The sequence below is a fragment of the Plecotus auritus genome (genome assembly GCF_963455305.1).
Source record: "Plecotus auritus genome assembly, chromosome: 2".
NCBI classification, from domain to species: domain Eukaryota; kingdom Metazoa; phylum Chordata; class Mammalia; order Chiroptera; family Vespertilionidae; genus Plecotus; species Plecotus auritus.
The window spans coordinates 184,580,912-184,607,622 of NC_137771.1; the positions used below are offsets into that span (position 1 = coordinate 184,580,912).

Below are 26,711 nucleotides of genomic sequence, written 5' to 3' on the forward strand. Positions count from 1 at the left end.
CAATAAAATATATTTTTTAAAAAATAAATAAATAAATAAAAATGGGTATTTATGTCACAATTTTCTAAATTTGCAAAGAAAAAAACACAGAATAAAATACATCAAATGATAATAGGATATAACTGGTCCTGTTGGTAGCTCAGGTAATGAAGGTTGTCCATATTTTGTCATAATCTTACAAACTAGCTATTTTAAGTTATTTTAACTTCCCAATTTCATAATATTTTGATTGCTTTAAATTCATCATGTATAGATTCATATCCAGTGAATAGCAACCCATAATTTTGGCCTTTTTAAGAGAAACAGTTTGAGGGAGAAACAGCTTATTATGACTGAAAATTGTCACAAAACCAAGCATCAGATTTCAGCACTACTCTTTCATTTTCTGCTGGCTGCATAGAAATGGCTTTCTTTTTTAAAAAATCCTAGAAGGCCTGGGTTATTAGGAGGAAAAAAATCCCATCAGTCGAGAGAAGGCACTATGTGAAGAAAATGCTATATGCTAGCACTTGTTTGACAAAAAAAGAAAACTGAGGAACGCTTATTTGAGAGTAATATCAGATAAGGGACCTATAATCCTGAAAGGATTATAGGGCTATTCCTAACCCACCTATCTGCCCCCTTTAATCATCAATATTCTTCATGGTTACATTCAAAATCCTACTTAGATTCTTCAAAAACAGAACTAAAAATCATACATTTAAAAAGTGTTAAAGCTTTATCAAATTTCAACCCTGAACAAGAACATAGTGGGCCAGATAACCTCCAGGGAGAGGGGAGAGAAAGGAGAATCTCCCTAGAAATGCTGAGGAAAATTTAAAAGTACAGTTGAGCTCCCAAAACCGGGTCTAAAAGTGAAAAGGGAACTGAAAACCCAAGCAATAAGCCCTGAGCTGTCAACTTAGACTGTCCTATAAATGTTGGGGTCACATAAGAGCTTGTGATTTAATTTCAAAAAGAAGCTGAGGTCTTAGAATCTTGCAACATAAAAAATTGAAGAAAAGAACTGGCTAAAACCAGGATTCTTGAAGCTACATCCTTTGTGAAAGAAAACTGGGGCGGGGGGGGGGGGGGGGGGGGGGGGAGGGGCGGGGTGCTTGGAGCAGGATCTGCCTGTAGACAAAGGAAGATGACAGGAAAGGTTGTCTGCCTCAGCCTGGACTTGGTAGGAGTGAATTTGTCTTCTCCAAGAAAGAATCAAGACCTTACCTGCAGGTAGATTTGGGATTTGAACTTACACTATCACCTTAGTATGGGACAATCAAGACAGGAAATTAACACAAAAATTACCCTTAAAAACGATACTCCTGAGGCACTTGAAAGAAGCAAATTCAGAATCTCTCCCGAGATAGTGCTTAGCACAGGTAAAATAAGGCCTACTGATAAAGCTCCACTGCAAATGCACTCAAAATGAAAACTTAAAGCACCTCATGAAAAAATGCATCATGAGTGAACCTCAGCAGATCTACAAACAGCATAGGTAGATGGCTGAAACTTCATATATAATTATCAGGTAGAAATTATTAAAGTATATTTTTAAATTATTAAAGCTATAAAATAAGGAATTAAGTGCCACCCTGGTACTTAGTACTAAGGATATACTACAGGGAGAATGGAGAGTGACACCATCAGATTAATAGCTTGAGATCAGGTTGGTGATTTTATGAGAGGAACTGGAAAACCAAGACTGAAGATGGAAGGCTCTACAGTGGTCAAAGAAAGAAACAAGGGCTAAACTAGGTAGTGATAACAGGCATAAAACAGTGCAAACAGAATTAAGAACTATTTATAAAGTAAACTACAGAGCTTGGTGACAACTTGCTTGCGGGTTGGAAGGCATAGGGAGAAGTCTACTAGTATAGTAACTCCTAAATTTCTATTTTAAGGATGGTTGACTAACAATGTCATAAAATACAAAATATGGGAGGAGGTGTCAGAAGGAAAAAGGTAGGTGTAGTTTTTGGCTATAGATTTGAGGAACATCCTTATTTAGATGTTGAATAATAAGAAATTGGATATAGTAATCAGAAACAACTGAGTTAGAATTATAGATTTTTAAGTCATGAGAGGAAACAATCTATATACCAGTAAATCAAATTGTCCACAATAAATAGAGATAAAAATCAATAGACAATGAAGTAAATCACAAGGAAAACCAATATTTATGATATGGTCAGAGAATGAAAAGAAAATCCAACACAGATACAATCACAGTGGTTTAAAAATCAGAACACATATCTACAGGATACATAATTTCAAAAAGGAGTGATTATCATATTTAAAAGAGCACTAAGAATGAGTAAGATATGAAAAGTGTTTATTGGATTTAGCAATTAAGATATCATTGGTATGTTTAATAAAAAGGTGTTTTTTTCTTGATTAGATGGTAAGTACAGTGATGGGTGAGATCCAGCGGGCAGAGAATTAAGTAGTGAGTGAAGTATTAGTGTGTGGGGGAGGAGGAGGTCAGGGAGTGAGAGAGGGAAAGAGGGAGAAGACTGGAGAGGGAGCGAGAAGGGTGGAATGAGGGAGGGAGAGTGGGAGAAAGTCAGGAAGAGAAAGAACTGGAATCCCTGAATAAGAAAACTAAAACAATGGAACAAAATGAATAGTTCAAGATAATTCAAGAAAGTTTCCCTGGGGGGGGGGGGGGAGAGACATAAATCTATATATTGAAAGGGCACATCATATGCCAGAAAAAAAAAATAGCCTAGAATGATTTCACAGGGAGACTCAATGCAGTAAAATTACTGGATTCTAAAAATTAAGAAACAGACAGGAAAAGAGATTAATCAATTTTGAAAACAAAACAAAACAAAAATGTTCTTGCTAGCCTCTTATCTCCCCCCAGTGGCATTCAATGCCAGATAATAGAGCAATATTTTCAAGATCCTTAAGGGAAGCCAAAATGTTTTTCACTATGAAAGCTAGAGACCTACAATTTGAAGATGCAACAACTCAAAGACTATTGTTCTCATGAGCCTTTCTTGAAGAAACCGCTTCAGCAACCAAGAAATGACTAGGGAAACTCTAGCAAAAGCACTGGTGATGAGCATGAACTATATTTAACTACAAAAGTAAGCTTAAAACACACTCTGACAATGAGGAAAAGATTTATATTAAGACAAACTGAAAGAAGAAAGAGAAAAGGAGGTGGGAGAGGTAGAAAAGATTCACTGGTTTCATTTGTAAATGGAGAGTTAAAAGATATCCTTTAAAGCTCACAATTAAAATTGGAACTAGAAGCATGTTTAACATTATAAAAGTAAATACTAAGATAATTTAAAATCTGGTAATAGAGGAGGGGTTAAGGAGGAAGAAGAAAAATAAGACATGCTAATTTTTATCGTAGCAAGGAACAATGTCCAAGGAAATAGAGAGTCAAGGGTACTATGTAATGCTATAATGATAAAGGTATTCCTTGGAATTAAATACACATTCCTAAATATCAGTAGTACATGAACAAATAAAAAAATAAAGTAGTAAAAGCCTTTCTTAAAAAAATAAAAATTTTGGCTTACCTCACTTGAGATATTCAGATTTAAATTTGAAAAAGCAAAACTCTGAAATCTCAAAAGGCAAATCCCCAATGCTATTGTGAACAATGGCCAAAATAAATAAATAAATAAATAAAGGCGGGGGGTGGGGGTGGGGGGGGGGCTCTGTAATAAATCTAACTAAAAGTAACCTGACAGGGTGATCCTATTAAAAATTCCTAACTGGTCAGGTCATGGTAGGTAGTCATGCCCAACCCTATAAAAGGTTTATGTTTACATTACGCAAGCCCTATGCATTGTTTTTGTGCATCTAGGTTAACATACCTTTGAAGTGTCTCTTTTTTGAACCTCTTAGAAACATAACCACCCCAAACGGAGCACATAACCTTGTTAACAATCCTATAATCCAATCATGGCAATACCCCCACCTTGCTTTTTCCCACCTGCATTTAATCTTCCTTACTCTCTCCTTTTTCCCAAATGTATAAAAGGAACTGCAAAACTGCCATTCTCTTTAGCACTTGAGATCTTGCTTCCCAGCATGTCATCAATTGGGTTCAAATAAACTCTTATAAAAATTCTCTACAGGTTTCTTATGTTGACACCATGTTGTAAACAAGAAACAAATACCAAGTGATCCACAAAGACTGAAAATAGAATGATAGACAAAAAGTATACCATGCAAAGAAATACAAGGGATTGTGATCTTTCTATCAGATAAAGTAGGATTCAGACTACAAGGGCATTAAATGAACAAATAGGTCATGATAAAGATAAATTTCCTATTTCTATATGCCAAACTTGTATACAGTATGTACTAAATTATATAGTACCAATATTCATAAAGCAGATGATAGAAGGAAAAACAGAGAAAATAACACTATTAACAGAGCACTTTATTTCTCACAATTCATGAGGAACTGGGTGGACAAAAATAGGTAAGTGTTTAGAATATCTAACAATTAATTTTTTAAATCTGATTGATAAACTATTTTCTATGAAAACACACCAAGCACTATATTTCAAGTGTTCACGGAACACCGATGAAAACTGGCTATATACTGGGCCACAAAGAAAATCTAAATAAACTCCAAAATGTAGAATTACTATACAAAACATTATCTAATCACAACACCAGAAAACCAGAAAGTAATCACATATCATAAGACACTCTTTCCACTTAAAAATAAATAAAAACTTTCTCTAAAATTCTTCAGAGATGGAATACCAATCAAGACTGAAGATTATATCAGGGAAGGAACAACCTAAGACAGGCACAGTCACAGAGGGAACATCAGGAGAGAACTTGGGGGTCAAGAGAGGTGGGGCACAGACCCTAACCCCCCCAACTTTGCAGGGGCCTGAACCCTCACCCCTTCTGAGGGAGGTTTCCTGCCCCCAGGGCTGCTTCGCTTTCCATGCCCAGCTCAAATCGGGACCCAGGTAACAGACAGAGACTTGGCCGACAGCAGCTGCCCTTTCACTGCAACAAGACTTGTTTGAATTGTCTTGTACCCATGGTGTGGGGAAGTGGGTTTTTGATATCTAAATCCAACCTAGCACCAGGAATGCTCAGGGCCTACTCAAGAAGGCAAATAATCCTTTCCACTAATATTTACAGGGTAAAATAAGATAGTTGTTAGAGTATTAAATTTGACAGTAAAATAGTAGTCAAGTTCTCAGACTAATTTAAATTGGCTAAGTGAAATAAGCGAATATTCTAGAAAAATTAATGGTACTGGACAAAAAGCTGTTCCTAAAGTGTTAACTAAAATTTTTATTGGTAGTTCATCTCAAGGTAAAATTGCGTAACATGTAATGAACCTATAGCAGTCATATTTTAGTGCAAAAAATTAAAATTTAAAAGCTATCAAGACTACATTATAAAATTTCCAAAAGCCTCCTAATATTTAAATCAAAAAAGGGGGGGTAGTAGAAGAATATCATGTAAGGAAAAATATCCTGTAAGTAAATTACATCTAGAAAATTTTTACTTTAGAAAATTAACTTTCATTGGTAATGCTAACAGCAAGACACCCATGAAAAACACACATGGTGTCAAAACAAGCCAAAGCTTGTTGGGCAAAAAATGAAAAAGGATCCCAAGTCAAATTTATAGAAAAGATTCCTTTATTAACTTTTGGTTGAGAATATGTTTGTATATTTTTGGAAAACAACTCCAAGACCATGTGGATTCCTGCAACAGAGAGGAATTGACAGGACTGCTCCAGCCATGAAGACAGAAGAGAAACAGTCCAGAGATGGAAGACGCTGACGACACCTTGCCATACTAGCAGTCAGCTGCTGTGCGTTGCAGCAGGTTGCCCAGGACCAAACCAGAGAGGGTCGGACCTGCATTACCACCATCTGTCCACCATCCAGAACTGAAATATCATCGCTGACATGTACACATAAGGAACTGTTTGACATTGAAATTGGGACCCAAAAGAACTGTTGGCCCAGAAAGAAACTCACTACAGACGGACTCATTTGCCTCTCAGCATAACCATTATTGCTTGTCTCATTTTCGGTTCTTATAAGTGTATTTCTAGTATCACATGATCTCATTCATCTAGGGGAAATAATGAACAACATAAACTGATAAACAAAAACAGACCCGGAGACAGGGAAGCATCGATCAGACTGTCAAACCTCAGAGGGAAGGTAGGGGAGGGTGGGGGTTAGGGGGAGAAACCAACCAAAGGACTTGTATGCATGCATATAAGCCTAACCAGTGGTCACGGACAACAGGGTGGTGGAGGCATGTGTGGGGAGGGGTTTGGGATGGGAATGGGGGGATGAGGACAAATATGTGATATCTTAATCAATAAAGAAATTAAAAAAAAAAGATTGAAGATTATATACAAAGACAATAATGAGAGTGATACATAATGAACTAATAGTCATAAATAAGACTATAAATTGACATTTTTTTGGAATACTCTATCCAACAGCAACAGAATATACATTTTTCTCAAGTATAGAGAACACTTACTAAAATAGGTAATATATTTTAGATCATAAAACATATTATGATCTAAAACAAGTTTTAAATTTAAAAATATTCAAGTCATCCCTGGCTGGTGTGGCTCAGTTGGTTGAGTGGCATCCTGTGCACCAAAGGATCTCGGTTTGAGTCCCAGTCAGGGCACATACCCAGGTTGTGGGTTTAATTCTCAGATGTGACACAAACAGGAGGCAACCGACTGACGTTCCTCTCTCACAATAATGTTTCTCTCTTTCTACATTTGGAAAAAAGGAGAGAGTAAGGAAGATTAAATGCAGGTGGGAAAAAGCAAGGTAGGGATATCACCACGATTGGATTATCCATTTAAAATCAATTTAAAAAATATATTCACCTGACCAGTGTGGCTCAGTGGTTGAGCATTGACCTATGAAACAGGAGATCATGGTTCAATTCCTGGTCAGGGCACATTCCCAGATTTTGGGCTCAATCCCCAGTAGGAGGTATGCAGGAGGCAGCCACTCAATGATTCTCTCTCATCATGATATTTCTCTCTCTCTCCATTCCTCTCTGAAATCAATAAAGATATATTTAATATATATTCCAAAAAGATTCAAGTCATACAAAGTATGTTCTCTGCCCACAACAGAATTAAATTAGAAATTAACAAAATAAAGAATCACAGAAATGACATCAATATAGATTCTTCAGATATAAAAAGGATATAAAAATGTCATGACAAACTTTTTGCCAATAAATTTGAAAATTTGAAGGAAATGTCCAAATTTCTTTAAAAAATAGAAAATACCAAAGCTCATGCAAGAAGAAATAGGTAACATATTAAATAAATTGTATTTGTAGTTAAAAACCTTCCTACAAAGAAAACTCAAGGCCTTGATACTTTCAATGGTGAATTCAACCAAACATTTAAGGAAGAAACAATACCAAATTTACATAAACTTCCACAAAATTTAAAAGGAGGGAAGAATTCACAACTACTTATATAAGACTAACATTAGTTTGATACCAAAACCATGCAAATATATTACAAGAAAAGAATACAACAAACCATCATTCTTCATGAACACAGATGTTTACACACACACACACACACACACACACAAAGAGTATACATCATAAAGAGTGTTTATTCCCAAGAATGCAGGGTTTTTAACATTCAAAAAGTCATCATGATCAAGTGGGATTCATTTCAGGGGCACAAGGATAGTTCATTATTTGCAAATCAATCAACATAATACACCACATTAACAAAAGAAAGGATTAAAATCATATGATCTTGTGAATAGATACAGAAAAAGCACTTGATAAGATACAATATCCATTTATGAATAAAACACTCAATAAAATAGGAATAGAAGTACCTCAACATAATAAAGGCCATATATGGTAAACCCTCAGCCAATATCATACTCAATGGTGAAAAATTGAAAGCTTGTTTCCCAGGAACAAGACAAGGATGTCACCTCTCAGAACTCCTACTCACTGGGAAGTTCTAGCCAGAGTAAGAAGGCAAGCGAAACAAATAAAATGCATCCAAATAGGAAAGCAAGAATTCAAACTCACTTTTTGTGGACAACATGATGCTGTATATAGAAAACCCTAAAGACTCTACCAAAAAACTACTGGAAATAATAAGCAAATAGTCAAGTTGCAGGATACAAAATCAATGTGCAAAAATCCATTGCCTTCCTGTATACCAACAACAAAACTTCAGAAAAAGAAATGGAGAGAAAACAATTCCTTTTGCAATAGCAATCAAAAGAATGAAATACCTAGAAATAAACTTAACAAAGAATGTGAAAGACCTATATACTGAAAATTACAAAACATTATTAAAAGAGATTGAAAAAGATACAACGAAATAGAAAAATACCCCATGTTCATGGATTGGAAGAATCAAGACAGTTAAAATGGCCATTTTACCCAAAGCAATATACAGATTTAATGCAATCCCCATCAAAATCCCAATGTCATTTTTTAAAGAAATAGAACGACAAATCATCAGATTTGTATGGGACCACAAAAGACCCAAAATAGCCAAAGCAATCCTGAAAAAAAAGAATGAAGCTGGAGGTATCACACTACCTGACTTCAAAATATACTATAGAGCTACGATAATCAAAACAGCATGGTATTGGCAGAGAAACAGATACACATATCAATGGAACAGAATAGAGAGCCCAACTATAAAATGACACATATATGGACAGATAATTTTTGACAAAGGAGCCAGAAATGCACATTGGAGGAAAGATAGTCTCTTCAATAAATGATGCTGTGAAAACTAAAAAGCCACATGCAAACGAATGAAACTGGATTGCAGTTTGTTCCCATGTACAAAAATTAAGTCAAAATGGGTAAAAGACCTAAGCATAAGACCTAAACTATAAGTTACATAGAAGAAAATAAAAGTACCAAACTTACGGACCTGGGTGGTAGAGAACATTTTATGGACTTGACCCCAAAGGCAAGGGAGGTAAAGGCAAAAATAAATGAATGCAACTATATCAAACTGAAGAGCTTCTGCACAGCAAAAACAAAACAAACAAAAAAAATGGACAACAAAACAAACAGGCAGCCAACCAGATGGGAGATGATATTTGCAAACAGTAGCTTTGACAAAGGTTTAATTTCCAAAATATATAAAGAACTTGTAAAACTCAAAACCAAACAAATAAACAATCCAATCAAAAAGTGGGCAGAGGACCTGAAAATACACCTCTCCCAAGAAGACATACAAACAGCCAATAGATATATGAAAAGATGTTCAATCTCACTGGCAATCAGGGAAATGCAAATCAAAACTATAATGAGATACCACCTTATACCAGTTAGAGTGGCCATTACCAACAAGACAATGTTGGAGAGGTTGTGGAAAAAAAGGGAATCCTCATTCACTGCTGGTGGGAATGTAGACTGGTACAACCACTATGGAAAGCAGTCTGGCAATTCCTCAAAAAAATTAAAAATAGAGCTACCATATGACCCAACAACCCCACTCCTGGGTATATACCCGAAAAACTCAAAATCATTTATACGCTAAGATATGTGCACCTCTATGTTCATTGCAGCATTATTCATGGTGGCCAAGAGTTGGAAACAGCCAAAGTGCCCTACAATAGAGGACTGGATAAAGAAAATGTGGTAATATATACACAATGGAGTACCACACGGCCGTAAGAAAGGATGAAATAGTGTCATTTACAACAACATGGATGGAACTTGAGAACATTATGTGAAGTGAAGTAAGTCAGATAGAAAAAGCTAAGAACTATATGATTTCACTCATATGAGGAGTATAAAACTGAAACTTACAAACACAAACATCAGTGTGGTGGTTGCCAGAGAAAGGGGAGGGGAGAAGCTGTCCTAATATGAGGTGACAGGAGAAGATTTGACTTTGGATGGTGGGCACATGGTGCTATACACAGATTTTGTAATTTAGTAATCCACACATGAAACCTATATCTTCATGTTGACTAACGTCACCCCAATAAAATTTAATTTAAAAAATCAACAATATAATTCAGAATATTAACAAATGAAAAAGAAAAATCATATGATCATCTCTACGGATACAAAAAAAGAATTTGACAAAAGCCAACAACATTTGCTCCTGAAAAAAAAATCTTAGGAACTCAAGAATAGAAGAAAAAGTCCTAAAACTGATAAAGTGCATCTTTGAAAACCAATAGTGAGCATCATATTTATAAATCAAAGACTGAATACTTTCCCACAGCACTGAGAGAGATAAGGATGTCAATTCTCACCATTTCTATTCAACATCATACTGGAGGCCATACTGGAGCCAGTGTAATAAGGCAAGAAAGAGAACTAAAAGATATCAAGACTAGAAAAGAAGTAATAATTTTGTCTTTATTAACAGACAACATGAATGTTTATGCAGATAATTTGATGGAAAATACAAAAAAAATAGCTAGAACTAATAACTGAGCTTAGCAAGATTGCAGTACAGAAAATCAATATACTAAAATCAACTGTATTCATGAACAAGCTCAAATTGAAATAAAAATGTTGTTTACAATAATATCAAAAATAAAGAAATATTATGCAACTCCAAAAAAAGGGCATTTTTGGCATTCTCTATGAACCAATATAAAAAGATCTCTAAGATATATTAAGTGGAAGAAACGAAATACAAAATCACAAATATAGTTTTCTGTCATTTGTGTTAAAGAAGGAGAACTTATGATATGTGGGTAGGTAAATATATGTATATGTGCTTCTATTTATGTAAAGAAAATCTGGAAATATACTTAAAACTTAGTAACAATGGTGATAAGCAGATGGGAACTGAGCAGATGGCATTAAGGGTAGGAGGGAGAGTTTTCACTATATACTTTTTTATACTTTTTGATTTTTGAATCATATGAATGTATAACTGATCCAAAAATTAATTTAATGTTTAAAAAAGAATGGAAGCCAGTATACAACTATGTACAGTTTATCTCAATTCTATCCTATCTAATAAAAGAGTATATGCAAATTGACTGTACCGCCGCTACACCCACAAGCCACGACCACCAGCCAATCAGGAGTGAGTATGCAAATTAACCCAACCAAGATGGCTGAGGCCACGGAGAGAGCAGGAGGCTTGGGTTGCCCCCAGCAATGGAGGAAGCCAAGCTTTCTGCCTGCCCTGGCGGGCCCAGGCTTCTGCTCAAGGCTACAGAGTTTCAATTATAGAAGACAAATAAATCCCAACAAAAATGGTGGCAACCACGGAGCTGGAGAGAGCAGGAGGCTTGGGTTGCCCCCAGCGATGGAGGAAGCCAAGCTTCCGCAGCCCTGGCGGGCCCAGGCCTCCACTCAAGGCTTCAAAGTTTCAATTATAGAAGATAAATAAACCCCAGATACCAGGGCCTCCGCTTGGGTCGCCGGGGGGCGTGGCCGGCCTGCAAACCACCACAGGTCCCTCGCCCAGGCCACCCCATGCGCCAAGGGAACCCCCACCCTGATCCAGGACACCCTTCAGGGCAAACCAGCCAGCCCCCACCCGTGCACCAGGCCTCTATCCTATCTAATCCTATCTAATAAAAGGATAACATGCAAATTGACCGTCACTCCAACACACAAGATGGCTGACCCCATGTGGTCAAAGATGACTGCCCCCATGTGGACACAAGATGGCCACCACAAGATGGCCCGCAGGGGAGGGCAGTTGGGAGGACCAGGCCTGCAAGGAAGGGCAGTTGGGGGTGATCAAACCTGCAGGGGAGGGCAGTTAGGGGTGACCAGGCTGGCAGAGGAGGGAAGTTGGGGGTGACCAGGCCTGCAGGGAAGGGCAGTTGGGGGCGACCCAGGCCTGCAGGGGAAAGCAGTTGGGGGGGACCAGGCCTGCAGGGGAGGGCAGTTGGGGGTGACCAGGCCTGCAGGGGAGGGCAGTTAGGTGCAAACAGGCTGGCAGGGGAGCAGTTAGGCATCAATCAGGCTGGCAGGGGAGTGATTAGGGGGTGATCAGGCTGGCAGGCAGAAGCGGTTAGGGGCAATCAGGAAGGTATGCAGGCGAGCATTTGGGAGCCAGCAGTCCTGGATTGTGAGAGGGATGTCCGAATAAACGGGCAGTCGGACATCCCTCGAGGGGTCCCAGATTGGAGAGGGTGCAGGCTGGGCTGAGAGACACACACCCCCATGCACGAATTTCATGCACCGGGCCTCTAGTAGATATATAACTGGCTAGCACTTATAAACAAGGATATACACCAAAACACCGGTGAAATTCAACCATCCTATATAATAAAATCCTAATATGCAAATTGACTGAACAGCAGAACAACTGGTGGAATGACCAGTCGCTATGACACACACTGACCACCAGGCAGCTCAACACAGGAGCTACCCCCAGCCCACAGGCCCCAGGCCAGCCAAGGCGGGTGCCAGTGGGGGGCCCCCAATCACCCCGCTGGTCACCCCACAGAGGGAGGTGACTGGCAGTGGGGGCGGGGGGAGACCAGCCAGTGAGCAGGCAGCACCATCCCCCCCAACCCCCCGCTGGTCATCTCCAAGGCGGGTGCCCACCCCAACTGCCCCACCAGTTGGCCCTGAATGCCAGCCAGGCCTAGGGACCCTACCTGTGCATGAATTTCATGCACTGGGCCTCTGGTACATATATGAAGCATCTACTATGGACCTGGCACATTGCTAGGTGCTAATGATACATATTTAACAAAACAGACATATTTTATTGTCTGGTACAAAGACTTTTAAAAAGTAGTACCAATGGTGTATGATAAAAGTTAAGAGAGAAAAATTATGAAGTGCCATTTTTATAACATTCTTTAAAACAACAAAATGATAGAAATGGAGAACTATGAGTAGTTGCTAGGACCTAAGGAGAAGGTGGGGGCAGAAAGAAAGTGGAGGTGGCTATAAAAGGGCAAAATGAGGGGCTTGTGTGGTGATGAAAATGTTCTGTATCTTTACTGTATTGGTCAACATCCTGGTTATGCGATTGTACTACAGTTTTGCAAGATGTTCCCATTAGGGAAAATCAAGTTAAGGGTACAAAAGTATATATTTGTATTCTTTTTTACAGCTGAATGTTCAATTACCCCCAAATGAAGATTTCTAATTAAAAAAAGATACACGCAATCCTCATGCTTGCCCCTAACTGTTCATAACTCACTTAAATAAGGCTACACAATCCAAATTAACACTTTCAATCTGGCTTCTTAGAGAAACCAGGTCTTTAGCAATTTTGAACATTTAAAAACATAAAATATTAAAGCCAAGTCTATTTTCAAATTTCAAGCCTTCTTTTCTGATTATGAAGACAAGGTAGACGGTCCAGTGGATAACCCCTGGTGGCAATCTCCTACATGCCTGAAAATGAGCTAGGCAGGATGGGTAGCTCTCCATCTCACCAGTGGCAAAGGCTAAACTTGTGTTCAACTTCCCACAGGATCTGCAGTCAGAGTTGGGCAGCTGGCATTCCCAGCCAGAACCAGTGCACAACCACCATGAAAAGCTGGTGCCCAAATTCAGATGATCGCCCCCCACTTAACCCATTTGGAAGGCTGCTCTCAAGCGAACCCTAAAAGAAAGGAGAATAGAGAAGTCCTCAGTCCATCCAGCTAGACCTGGTCTCCATGGAATGCTGAGAGATTAAACCTTCATGCAAATTTCCAGCCCTTCTGCCCCTAACATCAGGCTGTGCTGTGTGCTGCTTGCTAACTGTCCCAAGTCTTTCAACACAAACATAATGAGCAGCGCCTACTTTTAAAATATTCCTCTTGGGCCCTGATTAGAGCATCGTTCTGATATGTCAAAGTTGCAGGTGCCATCCCCAGTCAGAGTACTTACGACAATCAACCAATGAACGCATAAATAAGTGGAACTACAAATCAAGTTTCCTTTCTCTCTCTAAATCAATAAATAAAATCTTTAAAAAATAAGTCAAAAATTAGAATGAAAAATAAAGAAGATTTCTCTTGGTCTCAAAAGCTTGCATGAAGCCCCTGAGAAATGGCTAAATTTTTGGTCTCCAGAATAAAATAAATAAAAAAAGTAAATGCACATCCCTATAATTGGCCAAAGAAGATAACTTTTCTTGCTAGATATCAGTGTATATTTAAGACCTAATGAAGAAGGCAATGTGAATATGTGAATAAAACACTGAGCTGACAGATAGAAGACCTAAATTTAGGCCTGTCAATTGTTTGAGTGACTGAATAGATCCTTTTATTGCATTGTGACTATTTTACCATCTGCCACCTGAAGGTATAATCTCTGGCTCTCCCTATTTTATAAGCATAATGTGAAAAGAGATGAGATAGTAGATACACATTCCTTTGCTTTCTGGAGCAATGGCATTAATTCCAATAATTTATATGGTAAAAGTCAATCAGACAATGAAAACTGCATTGTTTAAAAATTATTCCAAATTTTAGCAAAGCCCAATATACACCAAAATAGATAAACATTCATAAACACAGATACATGCATATATAATTTATATATACACATACATACATACATCTCCACAGGCTATCAGAGCTAGGCAGCTGGTATCCCAGTATTAGTATATAAACATGGTGAATGGCTATATAAATATAGATATCTCTCTGTATATGTATGTGTATGCATGTATTTCTCCTTTTTTTTTCAGGTATGATGATAAAATAATATAGGAAAAACCTAACTCCCCAGAACCAGCATTTTATGCAAGACTTGGGGATAAGACAGTGTGCTGGACACCAACTCAGTTTTCCCTTCCTCAGTTCATCTCAAGAAAGCATGAGTTAGACAAGGAAATTCCTACTGCCTCCTCTGTGATCAGCTTTAGTCTCCATCCACTCTTTGGCATGAACTTTCATATAAAAACATGCTAACAGCTGCTACAACAGTGGCCTTGAATGATATGCTTCCCATGGAAATATAAATGAAGCTGGAAGGAGAGCTTGATAACAATGCAAGGCTTTTAGTTTCAACATCTTTTAAAATAATATTATTTTTCAAATCTCTTTAGCTTGACACATGTTAATAAAATGCCTCATATTTACTTATTTACAACTCTACCTTATTTGATAAACAAACAAACATGAGTATAGAAAGATAAAATAATTCAAAATGCATGAAACTGCTTCTCAACTAATTTTGAAGCAAATGGTCCACAGACAAGATCCTGAGAAACACTGATACAGAAATAAGAGTACTGCGAAGAATCCTAACATTTACTGGTTACTAGAAGAGGAAGAATGAACAGAGAAAGTCAGTAAGTAGTGAGAGAGATAGAAAAAAAAAACTTGAGAAGAAATCCTGCCTCAAGAACAAAGCATCACACATCAAAATTACAATTAAACTACAGAACAATCATCATTCAGAACCGCCTGAAGTCTGGCTAATGGAAGTCCTACAACTAGAGAGTGAAATAAGAGCCACATTGAGACTAGCAGGAGGGGTGGAGGCACGGAACAGGCTGATCTGACACCCACATGTGGCATGTTTTTTTTAATGGGGAGGGAAATTCAGCTGTGGAGGACCCAGTGAGGAGCAAAGGGTCCCAGACCCACATCAGACTCCTTGGCCCATGGTTTCAGTGCTGGGAAGAGAAGTTCCCATAACTTCGGGCTGTAAAAACCAGTGGGGATTGTGGCTGAGTGACGCAGAGGGTTGCTGGAATCCCAGGCATTCCTCTTAAAGGGCTGACACACAGACTTACTTGGACTCACTCCCTCTGAGCAACAGCTTGAAATGATCCAGGGACATATGGGGAGAAACTGAATTGTCTGGCATCAGGGCAAGAACTGGGGGGCACCTTTCTCCCAGACAAAAGTGCTGGCAGAGGTCACTGTTCCTTTGATGAGACCTCCCTGCAACAATGCAGTCAGCACATCTCAGTCTCCATAAACCCGGCCTACACTGTTTGCCCAGCCTTGATTAATTCCCTGAGACCATGCCCCACCCAATTTGCAGCCTCACCCAAGTAGTTTGCAGTGGCCTTTCTATATGAATGGCCTGGCTTGGCTCAGGCTTCAGACTTTCCTAAAATCTCTCAAACAAGCAGCAGCTGCTCTTTGCATGCCCAGTAACTCTTGCTAAGTGGTCCCAGGCCCCACACTAGCAGCACCCTGCTTTGGTTCAGAGCTTTGACTGGGAACCTCCAAGCCCAACACAAGTAGCAGCCATCTGTAGATCTCTCTGTAGCTCATGCCAGGTGGCCCCAGGCAGGGCACAGGAAGTAGCTGACTTTGCACCTCCCAGGAGGCCCCAGAACCAGTGCACCCAGTGGTCAGCTTCAAACCACACCAAATTACAACCCTACCATATCCACAAGCAACACACTCAAGGGGTGGACTTGGTGAGCACCAAAGCCCCACTGAAGCAAGTCCTGCTCCATAGGGGTGTTTCCTGCACAGCAGCTCATCTGCTGTAGTCACAGCTGGGCCACATAACCTATTGGCCTGGGGGTCAATCCCTCCAGCAATCAAGTCTCAACTGCAACAAGACAATGCACACAGCCCCCACAGGGGTGCACCTAGAGTACCTAGCTCAGGTGACTGAGGAGGCTGAGCCACTATGCCCTATAGGACACCTACTGCACAAGGCCATTCTAGTAATTCCAAGAGACATTGCAGCTCTATCTGATACATAAAAACAAAACAGGGAAGCCACCAAAATGCAGAGACAAAGAAACAGGTCACAAATGAAAGAACAGAAGAAATCTCCAGAAAAAGAACTAATTGAAATGGAAGCAAGCAAACTACCAGAGACAGAGTTCAAAACAATGGTTATAAGGATGCTCAAGGAACTTAATGAAGACTTCAAGGAACTCAGTGAGAACACCAAAAAGGACCAGTTAGAAATGAAGGATACGCTAACTGAAATAAAAAATAATTTACAGTAATTGACAGCAGAGGAAGACAAGAATCAAATCAGCGATTTGGAATACAAGGAAGCAAAAACACCCAATCAGAAGAGCAAAAAGAAAAAAAAAAAATCCAAAAATATGAAGACAGTGTAAGGAGCCTCTGGGACAACTTCAAGCGTACCAACATATGTATCATGAGAGTGCCAGGAGGAGAAGAGATGGAGCAACAAATTGAAAACCTAACTGAAAAAAATGACAGAAAACTTCCCTTACCTGGTGAAAGAAACAGATATACTAGTACAAGTCCAGGAAATGCAGATAATAGCAAACAAGAGAAACCCAAAGTGGCCCACACCAAGACACATCATAATTAAAATGCAAATGGTTAAAGACAAAAAGGGAATCTTAAAAGCAGCAAGAGAAATGCAGTAAGTTACCTACAAGGAAGTGCTCATGTGACTGTCAGCTGATTTCTCAACAGAAACTTTGCAGGTCAGAGGGAGTGGCAAGAAATATTCAAAGTGATAAAAAGCAAGGACCTACAACCATGATTATTCTACCCAGCAAAGCTATCATTTAGAATTGAAAGTCAGATAAAGAACTTCACAAATAAGACAAAGCTAAAAGACTTCATTACTATCAAACCAGTATTACATTAAATGTTAAAGGGTCTTCCTTAAGAAAAAGAAAAAAAAATGATTAAAAATATGAATATAATGGCAATACATACATACATACATATCTACCAATAATTGAATCTAAAAATCGAAATATATAAACAAGGAGTCTAATGAACAAAATAAACTGATGAATAAAACAGAACTAGAGGCACAGAAACATGGAACAGACGGATGAATCTCAGAGAAAAGGGGGGGGGCGGGGGGAAGAGATTAACCAAGAAACTTAAATGCATACATGCATTATCCATGGACACAGACAACAGGGTGGTGAAGACCTGGGATGGGGCGGGATCCGGGTGAAGGGGGGCAATGGGGATAAAAAGGGGGGGGGGCATCTGTAAAAATCTCAACAATAAAGATTTGGGCAGGGGGTGGGGGGGGGGGCAGGGAGGACGAACCATCAACTCCTGCCTCTAAGTTTCCAGCCTACTGACCTATTCTATAGATTTTAGGCTTGCCAAGCCCCACAATTATGTGAGCCAAGTTCTTGAAAGAAGATAAATTGGTGTGTGTGTGTGTGTGTGTGTGTGTGTGTGTGTGTGTGCGCGCGCGCGCGCGCGTGCACGCGAGCATTCTATTGATTCTGTTTCTCTGAAGAACCCTGACTGATACAGCTGGTCACTGAAACATTAATATTGGAAAGTTGTGGGCAGGGAGGCGTTACAGAATAGAAAGAACAGGATCGAATTAGAAATGGAGCTGATAGGAACTTGGGTGGAAAAAAAAAGAAAAGAAACTTGAATGTATGATACCAGGGAAGCCCAATGGACAGACTGTTTCAAGAAGTCATTCACTGTGTTGAATGCTAATGAGTATCAGTAAGATGAGGAATAAAAGAGTCCACAGAATTTACAGGCATGGAATGAGAGGAAGATGAGGAAATGGAGACAACTCTTATAAGATGTTTGGCTTTGTAAAAAAGTTACCAACAGGAGGCTTAAGGCTATTGCGTATGGCTTGAGGCAAAGAAGGGATTTGTTTGCTGTTTATTATTATTGTTGTTGTTGTTGTTGATGATGATGATGATGATTTGAGAGAGAGGATGAAACATTAATTTGTTGTTCCACTTATTTATGAATTCATTGGTTCATTCTTGTGCCCTGACTGGGGATTAAACCCATAACACTGGCATATTGGGACAATGCTCTAACAAGCTGACCTACCCGGCCAGGGCTGTTTGCTGTTTGACATTGTTTTAGAATGGGAAGGACTTAGCTGGAAGAAAAAGTGAGTTTCAGCATGTATGAGACAAAGAACACTTGAATTCCTTTCAAGTCTACTAGTTATTATATGAATAAAATATAATCATAGGTTCAAATCTTTCTCAGATAAATAAAAGCCACAAGATCCAAAAGTTATTTTCTATAGTTAGGACAGGAAAAAAAATGCCAATTTGTCTTTAGAGGAAAGCAGAAATACTGAATGGCATTATATATTCTGACTCTAAGGAAAAGGTGAGTCCCCTCCTCAAAGGTGAAGACTAATACTGAGGCAGCAGGCATGAATGCCACCTGCTGGTAAAACACAAATTCTCAGTATTTTGACTAACAGAAACCAGCCTTAATTGGAATACAGGTTACCTGTTCCTAATGACAGTTTCTTGATACTGACACAGAATCCCAAATCATCCCAGTCAGCAAAGACAGTCTTTTAAAAACACTCCTGGTCAATTTGACATCCTCCTTTTATTTCAATATTCAATAGCATAATCCAAGAGCTCTTACATCAGCACCAGGTCATTTTAAACTGAAATACATCTCAGAATTTCTACTAGCCTGCCCTCTGCAGTAACACCGTAAGTCCACGTATGACAGCCCTACATCATCTGAAGGCAGCATATCTCCATTTCTTTTCTCCTCAGATTAAACATCCCCAGTATTTTTTTTTTAACTGCTATTCATAAAACCTCCCACCATCCCAGTTCCGGGATATATCTCAGTATGTCAACAGTCTATAAAATATCTTAGGGGTTTTATCTCTAACAAGTAGCCCAAGGGTTCTATCACTTTCCTTTATCTGGGCCCTAACACATCATTGGCTCATACTAAGTTGGTGTCAACTGAAATCCTGTCCAGCGAGATTTTCCCAATCCAGTACTCATGGAAGTTAATTATTTAAATCTAATGAAGTCTGAATGTTTACCCCTGTTAAATTTCATCTCATAATGATTTTGATTGCACTTCTTGGTGCCAGCTAAATTTGACAAGCCACTCACTAAGTCTTCATCTAAATCAAAGATAAAAACTTGGATATAAAAGAGGCTTAAGATGTAACTAATACTAAACCACCAAAGAATACTCTTTGGGTAGGGATGTTTACCTACAAATCTATTTACTATTTACTAATCTATTTACTATTTACAAATCTATTTCAGCCATGAGGATAAAGGAAAATCCAGACAAATGCTCTTAATGAAAGCAAGATGTTATGGAATAGGCATTCCATGAATATACTGTCCACATATTCCTTTCAAAAAGGCAATTTATGAGTTTAACATAGACATTTTTATGTGAACTCATAAAAAATGTTCACAAACCACATTGGGATTATCAGTAGATAGTTCCTGAAGTTCACTCTTCTTTCCAAAAAAAATATGCTTTTAGAGTCAAACTATTTTATGATTAAACTAGAGGCCCGGTGCATGAAATTTGTGCACAGGGTGGGTGTCCCCTCAGCCCAGCCTGCACCCTCTCCAGGACCCCTCAGGGGATGCCCCACTTCCAGTTTAGGCCCAATCCCTGGGATCAGGCCTAAACCAGAAGTCAGACATCGCTCTCACAGTCCTGGACCACTGGCTCCTAATCGCTTGCCTGCCTGCCTAGTCGCCCTAACTGCCACCCCCTCACCCTCCCGCTGACCTGATCGCCCCTCACTGTCTCTGTGTGCCGACCTGATCACCCCTAACTGCCCCACCGCCAGACTGGTCGCCCCACACAGCCTGCTTATTCAGTGGTTTGGTCATCCTTCACTAACCCCCCTGCTGGCCTGGCTGCCCCATGCAGCCTGCTTGTTCAGTCTTTTGGTCATCCCTCACTAAACCCCTGCCGGCCTGGTCATAGGCAGCCATTTGTGAGGGTGTGACAGTCCATTTGCATATTACCTCTTTATTATATAGGATATTTAAGATTATACACTTCAAACAGTAGATTTATGGCCAACTAAGCATGTACTTCACCCATCCTAATGGGCTGAAGAGCACCTTTCCCAGAAGCAAACAGTCCTTCTGAGGGACATAAATTGTGTCTCCTTAGCTTAGGCATCCATGCTTAACTGAGAATGGAAATTGATCCAAAGTTACTGACAAATTATCAATAATAGCTCAGATTGGTCAAACAGTATCCTGGGTTATAATTCAAAAGTTTTGAGATTTGAACAATGATAATACAACTAAGTATATATCACATATGCTGGGCTTCAGCTATTTTCATAAATATATTTATATTTTTCCACTTTAAAGACCATTCTCTGTGCTCATGAAAATGAAAGCAAAATATAAAGTTTTGTACTGTAATAGATATGGACCCTGAAGCCCAACTGCTTAGATTGTAATCCCAGCTCTATCATTTATGAGCTATGTAATCTGAAACAGGTTACTTAGCCTCTCTGTGCCTCAGTCTCACTTATAAAGGGGAATAATATAAGTACCTACCTTACAGAGTTATGATAAAAATTAAATGAGTTAATATGTATAAAGGGTTTGTAACGGTGCCTGCCACACAATAAGCATTAAAGGGCTTAGATGTTTACTCTAATTATCAATCTTGATCACCTATTAACAGCACCCCTTGTCACCCATCCTTTCCTTATAGTACAGTGGTTATTTAAGAGCTGAGCTTTGAAGTCAGAAAGACTTAGATTGAAGTCCTGGCCCCACCACTTACCAGTAATATTACCTTGGGAAGTCACTTAATCTTTATAGGTCTAAATGTCCTCAACTCTAAAATGGGAATTAAAACAGTACCTACTGCATTGGGTTCTTGTGAGAATTAAATAGAATGAATGTCATATTATTTGGCATGTAGTATATACTTAGTGAATTTTTGTCAAAACCCCTCAGCACTTTGGAAGGCACAGTCTGAATCGTACTATACTCCTTTCTGACAGTCTTCATGATGCTTTTGGCCATATCTTTGGTTGTCTGCCTTTCTCCAATTTCGTAGCTGTTCTGTGCTTTGTAGACAGATACTTCTCTCAACAAGCCTCCCTGTTTCCTTTCTTTTTGGATTAATTGTGGCTACTATGTCAAAATTTAAAAATTTGCTATTCTTTGTGAACCCGCTAGTTTTTCGGCGCCTATAACAATGAGATTGTGCCCATATTTTTTTTCTGATATATTTGCTTTAAAAAATACAGAATTCATGATAAGTATTTTTCATCATTATTACAATTTTTAAATAAAGTAACCAGTTTTCTCTCAAGAGTCTATTCCTCCCACTTGCCAATCAATGGTAGAGTAAATCCAGAATAATGGTTCCCACTATGTTTACCTTTCATGAGACCAAATTATTAATAAATCAAAAATTTTATCAGATACTCTTTTAGCAGAATAAAACTTCCCACAGAGATCTAGCTGATTAAAGAACACATTCTACTACAGTTTGTTTCTCTGTAAATTTTGTAATTTGTATAGAAACCATCATCTACATTCCTTGTCATGCTGAGATTCTTTCATATTTCACCATCAAAACATCACTTTTGTTCTTTCTTTCATAGCTCTCTCATGTTCTTCTCCAGCATCGTGGTTTCTAATCACACACACACACAACTCATTAGCCCCTTCCAGCATTCCCTATTAGATGTTTCTTTTCAACAAAGTATACCCTATAATGGCCCGAGTTCTTTTCTGAATACCATCTCCACCACCTCTTGTTAATAGATAGTCTCATTAAAATATTGTTTTCTATACTATGTATACTGCATTGGTATACAAAATAATTTATATATAATGTATCATTCTCCAACAGTTTTGTTCCTAAATGCTTTCTTTATACCTACATTTTCCTCCTAAATTATCTATTTTTAAAAATTTATCTGGGTTTATTTCTCTTCTTTACTGGTAAATTTAATGAACCTTCAGGCAAACAGCAATAAAAGTTACTCTGCCAGAAGCCCCTACTGTGGCATTAAAGAGTACATTTCAGGAAACCCAATCTTCCTCTGACCCCTCCAAATGTTAACACTGTATCTGTCCTTATCTTCAAACTTATAAGTATCAAAGGGAGATGTGAAAAGATATGAACTGCACCCACTCTTCAACTTCAAAACCCCTAGACTTCTTCTAAATATTTCTGTTAATATATACAAGAAAAGTTATTTTGACTAGGCTGCAAACTTTAAGATAGCAAGGATCATGTATATTTTACTCACTATGGCCCAGTGTCGACCTTAGTACATATTAGACCAGGGGTTGCATACTGGCCCATGGGCCAAATCCTGCCCATAGCCTGTTTCTGAACTGCTCACAGAGCTAAAAGTGGTTTTTACATTTTAAAGGGTTGTTTTAAAAAAGAACATGTGAGAGGTCATACATGGTCTATATTTTCCCACCTGGCCCTTCTTAGAAAATGTTTGCTGACCTCTAGTATTAGATGCTGAAATATTTAATAAAAGAGGAGGTGGGGGGGGTGGGAAAGCTCTAGGAAAGGAGAAGGATAAACAGAGATTTACAACAAGTAGAACTGGAAAGCACTGCAAACAGTAAAACTCACATAATAAAAACTGTATAGGCCTTAAATTGTTCTTTGACTTCAGTTTTCACTGCATTCTAAGAAAAACTAAAAATCTTTTATTCTCATTTTTTTAAACTGTCTGCCCCGTATCTGTCCGTTACGATTTCACTCAATTCGTCCCGGTCATCAAAAGGCAGTTTATTCTAGGGAGGTATAGTGACAATTAGAGCAATACTTAGCTCAATTTGTGTATCAGCCTCCCAATGATTTTAGAGATCATATTTTTTTTTTTGTAACTAATCTGTTCTTGAGTCACAGTTACTCTTAGGAGAACTAAATTTAAAACTTGGTAGTCTACCTTTTCTTCAACTAGCCTAATTAACATAAACGTTAGTCATTAGCAAGGTGTCAGCCACTATAAGGTGTCAATTCACGGGTATACCCCCATACATAGAGTCTTTCCTTCCACACAGCACTAAGTAGCTAAGCACTAACACTTCGCAACATTTTACTCATCTGTTCGCATGTGACCTGTTACTTCAAAATTTAATCACAGAATGCTCCACAAGCCCTGAAATAAAGCTTTGAATACTGAAAATTGTTTAACCAAATCATGAAGGTTCCATTCTCAAGTAAAATGAAAGAGCAATGTTAAACCTATTCATACCAAATGCTGTTAGAAACACATGCATAGGTGTACCTGAAAATGCTGCTCCATCACTTGGATTTTTCCCTGGTCTGGGCACTTTTTTAGAGCTCGATCTGTATAATGGAATAGGATTTCTACCATCTGTAAGGAAAATAGGCTTATATAGAAGTTAAAACATATCTCTAAATTTTTTCAATAGTTAATATATTGGATCCCCCTAAATAATACAGAATCAGATTTTGTTATTATCCTATCTAATAAAGAGGGAATATGCAAGTTGACCATCAGGCTGTCACAAAGATGGCAGCGCCCATAGCCACAAGATGGTGGTGCCCAGTCCCCTCTGCCCCGCTGGGAGGGTGGCAGGCACATGGTATGGCTGGACCCGCCCTCAGTCCCCCAGCTGCCCAGGGCTGGCCCGAGGCACAGGCAAACCTTGGATGGTGGCTACCCAGCTAACGCCCAAGGTGCAGGCAAGCCTCGGATGGCGGCTACCCAGCTGCCCAGGGCCGCCGTAGGCTCAGGTAACCACGGCCGGCTGAGGCTTGCGCAGCAGGCTGTGGCAGCAGCAGAGGTGTGATGGAGGTGTCGCCTTCCCCTGATCACCGGGTCGCCTCCCGCCCCTGTGGGCTCCCAGACAGTGCGAGGGGGAAGACTGGGCTGATGGACGCCCCCCTCCAATGCATGAATTTTCATGCACTGGGCCTCTAGTACTAAAAATAAAGTTAAAATTTTAGTGGCTTTATTTTCCAATTTCCTAAACTCTACCTAAATTCAGCCTCAGGGCTAGTACTAATTTGCTAATCTTTTCTAAAACTATCTCCAGGTTCTAGATTTTAGTAGCATCTGTGTTGTTCAGGAAATAAAATACTGAAGTTAAGCTCTTCAGGAATCCTCTGCTGTATTTCTTTCCCTAAAGAACACAGATAGAACATAGAACCCTAAATATTTTGGCAGATACTGAGAAAAATCATGAGTCTAAAGATGATCACTTTCATTTTCTAAATGTTTATACTAATTTGGAATGTAATTTTTACCAATGCACTGGCACATTAAAAAGGGAAATAAATGAGTACAGTAAATGAATTCAACCAAGTCTAGACTAGGAAAACAAAGGCAATAGTAAATATCAGCATTAATCAGATTAATGCTAATTAGTAATAATAATAAATCATCAGCCCTTTGTATTACCTCAAGTAAAATACACACTTGCATTTATACTATTTTTCATAATTACTAATCAGTTTATAAAATATAAATATCAACTTTTTATGGGCTATAATTAGGTTCAGAAATAATCCAGATTCCAGGCTCCTTCCTAAAATAACTAAAAGACTATTTACTACTTTATCATCTTCATAAGAGAGTGAGCAAGAAAAAAAAGAAAAGATGATAAAAAAATTTTTTAAAACATTCAATGTAATACCAGGGAACTATAATCTGATTTTTTGTATACACAGACACCTTGACTGTAGCCATTTACCTGATTTTGCCCAAAGATTACTAGCAAATACCCAAAGCAAATTTGTGCTGTACCCCAGTAAAGACCCTATTAAAATACTTACTCGATCTGCAACAACAGCCTTTCGCTTACTGGCATCCCCTGATAATCCTGCAGAGAAGCAAATTCCAAGTGAAAACAAAGTTAAACCCCATCTTTAGCAGTGAAACTGTTCTGGTCATAATCTGTGCTAACAATACATATACATATAACAATCCTTAGATATCAAAATTTTGGGTAACATACTATAATAAAAACACCTCACATCTACTGAATCAGATAGCCTATAAAGTACTTCCCTTTTATTCTAATTTTAAGTGACATTTAAAATTATATATCCTATATTGATTATTAACCTTTTTCACTGAAATCTGTAAGTTCTGGCAACATCTATATATATAAAAGCCTAAGTGACCTTTTGACCAATAGCTATGACGCGCACTGACCACCAGGCAGCAGACGCTCAATGCACAAGCATGGAAACATGGAACAGACTGATGAATCTCAGAGGGAAGGGGTGAAGGGGAAGGGCAGGAAAAGATTAACCAAAGATCTTATATGCATACTAGAGGCCCAATGCACGGATTCGTGCACCGGTGGGGTCCCTCAGCCTGGCCTGCGAGGATCAGGCCGAAACCAGCAGTCCGACATCCCCTGAGGGATTCCAGATTGTGAGAGGGTGCACTGGGCCTCTAGTCTTGTTTATAAAATAGTTAAACATTAAGCTAAAATAAGTGTTCTATGAATGATTAGTATTATTCATTCTCTCTATTTCAGAAAAAAAGTCTTCTCCACTGGTTTTCTGTTAACTTACCCACAACTGCTTTTGCTTTTCCCTCATGGAAGGACCATGCAAGAGCCAAGGCTTCTGTAAGACAATCTTGTTTCAGGAGATGATCCACCCTCTAAAATGAATAAATTCGAGAAGCTAGACCCCTTTGTCTGACCAATCACAAGACAGAACTCCTATTCTACCTAATATCTTTCCAGAAGTTGTTTCTTAGTAGCTACAAGTATTCTAATAACCATGTGAATATCTAATTTCTGAGAAAAATAATTTCTTAAAGCACTAGATAGTACAGAGACTATATAAGATAGTACTAGGCAGCCACAAGGCCCAAATATAAAGAGAAAACAACTAGAATGTCACTGAAACAGAAACGTCTAGCTGCTTATCACAACATCCTTTCACTCCCTCATCCTCAGTAACAAATCCCAAGTTTATTTGAGACAGCAATAAACCAGCTAAAGGACATCTCTAAGACTGCCTTATAGTTACTTGGGACCATGTGACTAAGTTCTAGCCAATGATAAGTGGAAGTGTTCTTTGGTATTTCTGGGATATCACCTTAAAAGGCAGGTGCCAGCCTTTCTCTTCTGTCTCCTCCTTTCTCGGATG

The 26,711-nt window shown here is 38.8% G+C and overlaps 1 protein-coding gene across 8 annotated transcripts in view; it reads right to left on the reverse strand.

Annotated features, from left to right (window-relative positions):
- The window catches only part of VPS8 (VPS8 subunit of CORVET complex), a 261,243-nt gene that overhangs the window by 157,454 nt on the left and 77,078 nt on the right, over window positions 1-26,711 (reverse strand). For 7 of the 8 annotated variants that reach the window (XM_080656454.1, XM_080656450.1, XM_080656455.1 and 4 more), the window contains exons 18-20: window positions 26,127-26,217; window positions 25,377-25,423; window positions 23,863-23,952 (exon numbers count right to left, since the gene is read on the reverse strand). In XM_080656454.1, coding sequence (XP_080512580.1) covers window positions 23,863-23,952; window positions 25,377-25,423; window positions 26,127-26,217 — 228 coding nt within the window. The remainder of the gene's footprint in view (window positions 1-23,862; window positions 23,953-25,376; window positions 25,424-26,126; window positions 26,218-26,711) is intronic. The other variant, XM_080656453.1, reaches the window with a different exon arrangement.